The 8,772-nt window shown below is 44.4% G+C and overlaps 1 protein-coding gene across 3 annotated transcripts; it reads right to left on the minus strand.

Moving 5' to 3' along the window:
* Window positions 1–273: 273 nt before the first annotated feature.
* ptrh2 (peptidyl-tRNA hydrolase 2) lies at window positions 274–7,243 on the minus strand. Of its 3 annotated transcripts, XM_048612724.1 has the most exons (3): window positions 7,014–7,243; window positions 6,804–6,930; window positions 274–1,635 (listed from the first exon to the last, which is right to left on the minus strand). In XM_048612724.1, the coding sequence occupies exons 1-3, from the start codon at window positions 7,028–7,030 to the stop codon at window positions 1,102–1,104; spliced, it is 678 nt and encodes a 225-aa protein (XP_048468681.1). In that variant the 5' UTR covers window positions 7,031–7,243; the 3' UTR covers window positions 274–1,101. The 3 variants fall into 3 exon arrangements, with proteins under 3 accessions (XP_048468681.1, XP_020390796.1, XP_048468682.1); XM_020535207.2 differs by lacking the exon at window positions 6,804–6,930 and having other exon boundaries at window positions 7,014–7,241; XM_048612725.1 differs by lacking the exons at window positions 6,804–6,930; window positions 7,014–7,243 and adding an exon at window positions 4,565–4,672.
* Between the last annotated feature and the right edge of the window lie 1,529 nt (window positions 7,244–8,772).

Raw genomic sequence — 8,772 nt, forward strand, 5'->3', positions numbered from 1 at the left:
GTCTACAGTTGTGCAGCAGTTAAGTTTAAGTCTGTTGCTATGTTGATGAGATATTGCAACGTATCATAGTCATGAATACAGGTGAGAGAATATAGACACTGGAGTCTGATAAGTGGATAATTTCTGAAATCACAACAGATAGGATCACATCACACAACACAAACATTTTGCTGCTCCATGCCAGATCATCGCATAGAAACGGTACCATCTGCAGGTAAGCCATTATGTTTAAGTGCAAATTAAAAGAAATATTAAACTGACACATTAATGAAGTAGTTTGTGAGGTTGTGATTCTTTAATATGAATGAAGGCAGTCGTGGTGAGCAGATTTTTTTCCCCCCCAAAAAATAAAAACAGCCAAACACAGATAAGTTGCCAGAATTTGCATTAATTAACGGTGTGCTATCTGAGTCTGTGGTGTTTTATCAGACTGGGTTCTGATTAGGAAAGATGTGCAGATTTTTTCTTTAATTGAGGAGGATCAGTAGTCTCAACAGAAAATATTAGATATTCAGTACATCCCATTGATCAACCTTACAAGGCTGGTTTTAATTCATTTTGGAACTTGCATATTTCTAGGAATATTACATACATCATCATGGTATCTTTCCCATGGTAAAAAGTTTGAAAGGGGAGGAAGAGGCAAGAAACAGCCCTCAATTTAGAGCTTTGCTGATGCCGATACATTATTAATGTTCCTTAGCAAAATACTTAGGGCTCAGAAGCTCGGTTGAGGGGTCTACTTCCACTTGTCAGCACTTACTCAGTTACCCCCAGTCAGGTGAAGGTTTTCAATTAGAAACCCCACCGGAACCTCTGCACGTTTGGATATCACCAGCACTCTGCATGTGCTCCATTTTTGTTGATAGAGTGAGCTACTGCTAATGACAATCAGGAATACCTCCTCTGCCACCTCCATTCACTCCAGTCTTGTTAACATAAGAAGAAATACAGAGTATCACATAACATTGTTTCACTATGGATTGACTTAAAAACAAGATTGTGGAGTCAATGGGTTGGGATGCACTGACTGTCAAGAACACTGCAGGTTTGAGACTTGGATGTCCTTTTAACTGCCCACTTGATTGTAGCACCAATAATTCAATAAAGTTTCAAATGTCCTGTAACTTTGTCCACTAATTTTCCTAAGCCTGGTCCAATGCCAAGAACGGTGCGTGACCCTGGTGCTATCTGTGTACGACCAGCATCCTGGATCAAACTCACAGTCAGCCCAAGTTCCTTTGCATGTGTCAACAGGTCAATAATGCAGTCCTCATCTGGCGCTTTGACAACCACTTTGGGCTGCCCGCAATACTCCCACTGCCTGAGCAGATCTGGATTCCGTTTTTGGATTTGCCTGTATGCAGAGACAGCTGCATGTGAACACTGAGCCGCTACTTTACCCTTCCCCATCTTCAGGTCATTACGGACTACCAAAACCATCTTGTACTCCCCACCCTCCCCCATGGTGCTCGTCTCCATCCCTGCGTTTTGCACATGTGGCAGAGTTTTTAGGGATCTGACAAATCGTCCTCGTACCATCCAACCCAGGCACAATCCACATCCAACTCCGGTCAAAATCCCCAAAGCCAATGGCGCAGTTAAAGACTCCATCTTATGCCTCTCTACAAACACCTATGGAAATAAAGACAAAAGAATATTATCCAGTTTAGCTTTTACTGAATACAGTTATTACATTATTCCAGAGGTGAATTTCCAGCAGCATTTTACTTAAAAATACACACAATTGTGCTGTTATGCAACCAATGCCCCACACATTCAATTTGACCCCTTAACTCGCCAACAAAATGTCTCTTCTAAAAGGCTGTGCAGTCAAACTGAATATATATCGTTGATCTCTCTCTAGATTTATCTGCACTGATAATCAGCCAAGAAAGCAAGTTGAAAAATGAAGTCAATTACTATTGCAAAACAACGGCTATCCTTCTTGTATTCTGTATCTTCACCTCCATCTTGCCATGTGTTATGGAGTGTAGGAAAAGGAGGATTTGGCAGAGCTGGTGGAGGAGACAGGGATTCAGAATCTTGGATCATTGGGATCTCTTCTGGGGCAGAGGTGACATGTACAAGATGGGCAGGTTGCACCTGAACCGGAGGGGGACCAATATTCTGGCAGGGAGATTTGCTAGAGCCACTCAGGAGGATTTAAACTAGTCTGGCAGTAGTGAGACAAAATAGAAGGTTGAAGACAGAGGTTAATGACATCAAGTTAAATAGTAAAGGCAGTGTTGGTAATCCCAGTACTAGACAGGGCAGGCAGGAAGCAAGGAAAGTCTGGGTTAAACTGCATTTATTTTAATGCAAGAGGCCTGACAGGTAAGGCAAATGAAATTGGGGCATGGATGAGTACATGGGACTAGGATATTGTAGCAATTACAGAAACATGGCTGAGGGAAAGTCAGGACTGGTTGCTTAATGTTCCATGGTACAGTTGCTACAGGAAGGATAGCAGAGGAGGCAAGAAAGGAGGTGGAGTTGTGTATTTGATTAGGGAAAACATCATGGTGGTACTGAGAGAAGATATTTTCGAAGGTTTGTTCGCTGAGTCTATATGGGGTAGAGCTCAGAACTAAATAGGGGGAGATCACTGTACTATAGGTCTCATTGTACTATAGGTCTCCCAATAATCAGTGGGAGACTGAGGAGCAAATATGTAAGGAGATCGCAGATAGCTGTAAGAATAATAGGGTTGTAATAGTAGGGGATTTTAACTTTCCTAACATCGGCCGAGACTGCCATAGTGTTAAGGCTTGGATACAGAAATTCGTTAAACGTATTCAAAAGAATTTCTCATGCAGAATGTAATGGCCCAAATAGAAAAGGGGCAAAACATGACATCCTCTTGGGAAATAAGGCAGGGCAAGTGATGGAACTGTTAGTCGGGGAGCAGTATGGGATCAGTGACCATAATTCCATTAGTTTTAAAATAGCTATGGAAAAGGATAGCTTTGATCCACAAGTTAAAGTTCTAATTTGGGGCAGGATCAATTTTGGTGGTCTTAGGCATGAACTTTCAAAAGTTGATTGGGGGAGGCTCTTTGCAGGTAAAGGGATGTCTGGTAAGTGGGAGGCTTTCAAAAGTGGGCTAATGAGGGTTCAGGATCAGCATGTTCCTGTTAGAGAGAAGGGTAAGGCTAGCAGGAGTAGGGAACCCTGGATGACTAGAACTAATGAGGCCCTAGTCAAGAAAACAAAGGAGGCATGACATGTATAGGCAGCTGGGATCAAGTGAATTTTTTGACAAGTATACAGGGTGTTGGAGTACACTTCAGAGATAAAGCAGGAGGGCTAAAAAGGGACATTAGATGGCTTTGGTAGATAAGGTAAGGGGATGTCCAAAGACATTCTACAAGTATATGATTGGCAAAAGAGTAACTAGGGAGAGAATAGGATATATGAAAGATCAACAACATCATCAACATGTGGAGCCACAAGAGATAGGTGAGATCCTAAATGAACATTTCTTGCCAGTATTTACCTTCGAGAAAGGTATGGATGTTAGGAAACTTGGGGAAAATAAACAGTTATGGCTTGAGAAGAATCCACATTACAGAAGAGGTGGTGCTGGAAGTGTGAAAATGCATTAAGAGTAGATAAATCCCTGGGACCTGAAGAAGTGTATCCCAGGATTTTGTGGGAAGCTAGGGAGGAAATTGTGAGGCCCCCCTAGCAGAGATATATGTATCATCAACAGTCACAGGTGAAGTGCCTGAAGATTGGAGGATGGCTAATGTTGTGCCATTATTTAAGGAAGGCTGTTGGGAAATGCCAGGGAACTACAGACCAGTGAGCTTAATGTCTGTGGTGTGTAAGTTGTTAGAAGGGCTTCTGGGAAACAGGATGTGCATGCATTTGGAGAGGCAAGGACTCATTTGGGATAGTCAGCATGGCTTTGTGCGTGGGGAATTGTGTCTCACGAATTTGATTGAGATTTTTGAAGGGGTGACCACGAAAGTAGATGAGGGCAGTGCAGTAGATGTTGTCTAAATGGACTTGAGCAAGTCCTTTGACAAGGTACTGCATGGCAGGTTGTTGAGTAAGGTTATATCTCACATGATCCAGGAGATCTAGCCAATTGGATACAAAATTGGCTTGAAGGCAGAAGTCTGAGGGTGATGGTAAATGGTTGTTTTTCAGACTGGAGTTCTATGACCAGCAGTGTGCCACAGGGTTCGGTGCTGGATCCACTTTTATTCATCATTTATACTAATAATTTGGATGAGAATTTAGGAGGTATGGTTACTAAGTTTGTGGATGACACCAAGATTGGTGGTATAGTGAACAGTGAAGGAGGTTATCTGGGAATGCAGTGAAATCTTGATCAACTCGTCCAGTGGGCTGAGGAATGGCAGATGGAGTTCAATTTAGATAAATGCGAGGTGTTGCATTTTGGTAAGTCAAACCAGGGCAGGTCATACACAGTCAACAGTAGGGCCCTGGGGAGTATTATAGAATAGAGAGATTTGGGAATACAGGTTCATAGCTCTTTGAAAATGGAGTCACAGGTAGGCAGGATGGTGAAGAAAGCTTTCAGTATGCTTACTTTCATCAGTCAGACCAGAGTGTAGGAGTTGGGACGTCTTGTTGCAGCTGTACAAGACAATGGTGAGGCCACATTCGGAGTACTGTGTGCAGTTCTGGTCACCCTACTATAGAAAGAATATTATTAAACTAGAAAGAGTGCAGAAAAGATTCACCAGGATGCTACCTGGACTGGAAGGTTTGAATCATAAGGAGAGGTTGGATAACTGGGACCACCACCACCAACCCCCCCACCCCTGGAGCATAGGAGACTGAGAGGTGACTTTACAGAAGTCTATACAATAATGAGAGGAATAGATAAGGTAGATAGCTGATGGTAGGGGAGTCTAAAGCTAGAGGGCATAGGTTTAAGGGGAGAGGGGAACAGATACAAAAGGGTCCAGAGGGACAAGTTTAATTCATACAGAAGGTGGTGAGTGTGTCTGGAATAGGCTGCTAGATTTGGGGGTGGAAGTGAATACAATTTCGTCATTTAAGAAACATTTAGACAGGTACATGCATGGGATAGGTACGGAGGGATACGGACCAAATGCAGGCAAATGGGATTAGTTTAAATTGTGAACAGGGTACAGCATGGGCAAGTTGAGCCAAAAGGCCTGTTTCCATGCTGTAGACCTCTATGACTCATTAAATAGAGATCCAAACATTTGTGCTTGGTTCCACTAATACCCCAACCATTGCCTCTCAAACCTGAAAACATGGTCACATGTAGCAAAGGAAAATGGTTGGTTAAAAATTGCATTTTCTGACAAAGTACATTACCATGCAGATTTGGAGAGCTGTACATTTTTATTATCTTTGCAGTTGTATTTGAGGGAATGGGTGCTACTACATCATCAGGGCTTATTGTGTCAGACAAAGGGAAATCAACCAGCATCACCATCTCCTTATGGTTACCCAGTCACCCCCTTAGAAAACTCAGAAGAGCAGATGAAAGCAGCTGTAATATCCCCTTGTCATCAACCATCCTGCCAACAACCGCTGTGAAGTCCCAGTGGCCACGTGGATGAAGCACCCGAAGTTCAGCCCCAGTTACAGCTGGCTGTATCCTTGTAGGTTTCATTACGTGCTGCATTGTCCCCATCACATTCAATAGTCACCCAATATCCTCTACAACACATCCTTCCAGTAGGAAGTCAATAAACTGCTTACAGAACTGAATGACAACGTTTTGTCAAATAAGACAACTTTGATACGTTTTTACAATTAACAAGCAAAAGTGCACTAAGAAAATAGACAGACGCAACATCTTTCCAAAACTGTTTCAGAGATAGTAGGAATTGCAGATGCTGGAGAATTTGAGATAACAAGGTGTAGAGTTGGATGAACACAGCAGGCCAAGCAGCATCAGAGGAGCAGGAAGGCTGACGTTTCCGGCCTAGACCCTTCTTTAGAGCCAAAAGGCCTGTTTCCATGCTGTAAACCTCTATGACTCTAAATAGAGATCCAAACATTTGTGCTTGGTTCCACCAATACTCCAACCATTGCCTCTCAAACCTTTTTCTGAAGAAGGGTCTAGGCCCGAAACGTCAGCCTTCCTGCTCCTCTGATGCTGCTTGGCCTGCTGTGTTCATCCAGCTCTACACCTCGTTATCTCTATCTTTCCAAAACTGCCTCGATTATTATTTGCTCCGGCAACCTAGAATTTTAATTCCTGGAGGAGATGTATAGGACAAACCTGGAGGTTTGGCACTTCTAGGGGTCTCAGAATCAGTTCGGGCAAGGCTTTGATTATAATCAAACTTGTCTGAGATTAAACATTTTCCGAAAGGAATCTGTGAAACGAAAATGGATGAACACAGCAGGCCAAGCAGCATCATCAGAAAGGGTCTAGGCCGGAAACGTCAGCCTTACTGCTCCTATGATGCTACTTACGCTGCTGTGTTCATCCAGCTCTGCACCATGTTGTCTCAGATTTTCCAGCATCTGCAGTTCCTACTATCTCTGATACTATCTGTGAAGCGAAAATCCCGGTTTTCCCACCACACTCACTCCGTCCCTGTTTGTTTTTAAACAGTACGTGATGGGGCACAGTAGCGAACTACAAGTGAACAGATAACGGTAACTTGCTACGCTCGAATAACACTGTCCGATGTGATAACGCATCTCAGCCCTTGTGGAGCCCACCAGTCTCTAACGGCCCGTACGGTGCCCGTAGGCGACACATGCACCCTCTCCAGGGACACACGAGTCCGTACGTAAACGCGTAAGAAAGGCAGTTAGTCAGGAACAACGCCCACCTCCGCGGCCCGCAGCCTTGACCTGTTCATGGCCACTTTAGTCAGGCCCAGCTGCCGGTCCATTGACCAGCCGGCCCCTCCCCGCACGAGGTTTCCGTTGATCAGGATGGTGGGGCTGAACCAAACTCTTCAAAGAAAAAACAAAACAAGTGCTAGAAACGAACATGCTCAATTTATATGTGATATATTGTCTCGTCACTGCTTCTCTACCTGTGGTTGCCGCTCATGGGGTCACAGCTTCAGCTACAGAGCCACAGATTCCCGAGGCCCCAAACCCACGCAGCTTCGGTCGCATGCTGATGACGTCACCCAACCGCACGCAACCTTTCCAATTACGGAATTTAACCTAGAAACATACAGTTTAAGAAGATAAATGAAAATAAATGGCGCGATTCGCTGCCGCGGACGAAAAAATTTAAATGGGAAGAAGCGCCGGCGAATTGGGGGGCGGGGCGGGGCGGGGCGGGGCGGGGCTTACTAACGTCAAGGACTTCCGGTGGTCGTGAGTAGAAACACGTCTACATCCGGTGCGGCTCCAGAGCAACGGAAACAGCACGAGAGAGCGAAAAAGCCGGCACTCACTGTAACTCGGGGCAACAGGCAGAAGAGAAAGACGAGGTAACTAGGGGCAACGGGGGGGGGGAAGAGAGAAGAAGAGGGAAGAGGAGGAGGTAGAGGTAGTAACCTGGGGCAACTGGAGCGGAGGAAAGAGAGAGAGAGAGAAAGAAGAAAGAAAGAAAGAAAGAAGAGGAAGAAGTGAAGATAACATCGAGGGAGGAGGACGAGGAGGAGGCGGCGAAGTTGGGAGTGGGAGGGGGAGTGGGAGGGGGAGGGGGGGAGTGAAGGAGAGAAGGGCGGGCGAGGCAGCGGGGGTGCAAGAGAAGGTAACCGGAGGCGAGGGGTGTGTGGGTGAGAGAGGAACCTGCACCTACGGTAAATGAGGGGGAGGGCTCACGGGCGCGCACACAAACACACACCGGGCATTGAAAGGTCGAGAAACCACTAAGTTACCCCGGTAGAGAGGCTGATAGCGCGGGCAGCAAAATGTTATGCCCTGTTCCCTGGGCTGCGGCTAATGCTGCTGATGCCACAGGGCAGCCTCTGTCGTGTTGCGATAGAGACCAGGGACAGAGCTCCAGCAGGCATCGGGACTTTGACTCGCTTATCCCCGATTGCGATTAATAATTGACCGCAACTGGTTCAGCATTCTGGAGACTCCGAAGTGTTTTTGGGGAGTAAGGGAATGGTTGATTGAATGATCATTGTTTCCTTCAGGTTCCCACCGACGGATTTTTTTTTTATATCTTCGCGATGGAGTCCTTTTGAGAATCTGTAGTACAGCTCGAAGTTTTACTGTTATGGGGGAATGGAATGACTGGTTCTGGTTTTACAGGCGAAATAACAGAATGCCTTTCATTACGTAAATGAATTCAGTTTGGTCTGGCATCATGTTAAGTTTCACGGTAGGTTAGAACCGTGTGAGTTGTCGGGTCAAGTACAAAGTTTTTCCCCAGTTGAGGAGTCCGATTCGTAGAGACACACTTCAACTTACAATATAAGAATTTTGTCACTGTCGTTAAGATTAATTTAACGTGCGATCTTGGAATAATTGCTAAAAACCCAAGTTTTGTAGGTAATTGGTTGATTTAAGCTTTATATTCTAAATTCATACATGTGCTATAATCTCGTTAAGCAAAGTTATCCCCTTTTCTTACAGTCGCTGTTAACTATAAGGACTTTTTGCTTTGTAAAAGGCCACTTTTTTGAGTATAATATTTGAATGAAGGAATATTTATGGTGGTGCCCACTTACCCTTGTAATGTTGGCTTTTAAAATGGTGCAGCATGTAACAGTTGCAATCTATCTGGTCTAGATTTGCTTTGAATGTTGTATAGTTGAAAATTTTGTGTGTGAATTAAAATTATAGAATAATTCTAGTTAATTTCTAGTATACAATGTTCCAAAGGTG

Source organism: Rhincodon typus, chromosome 26, assembly GCF_021869965.1.
Source record: "Rhincodon typus isolate 14 chromosome 26, sRhiTyp1.1, whole genome shotgun sequence".
Lineage (NCBI taxonomy): Eukaryota > Metazoa > Chordata > Chondrichthyes > Orectolobiformes > Rhincodontidae > Rhincodon > Rhincodon typus.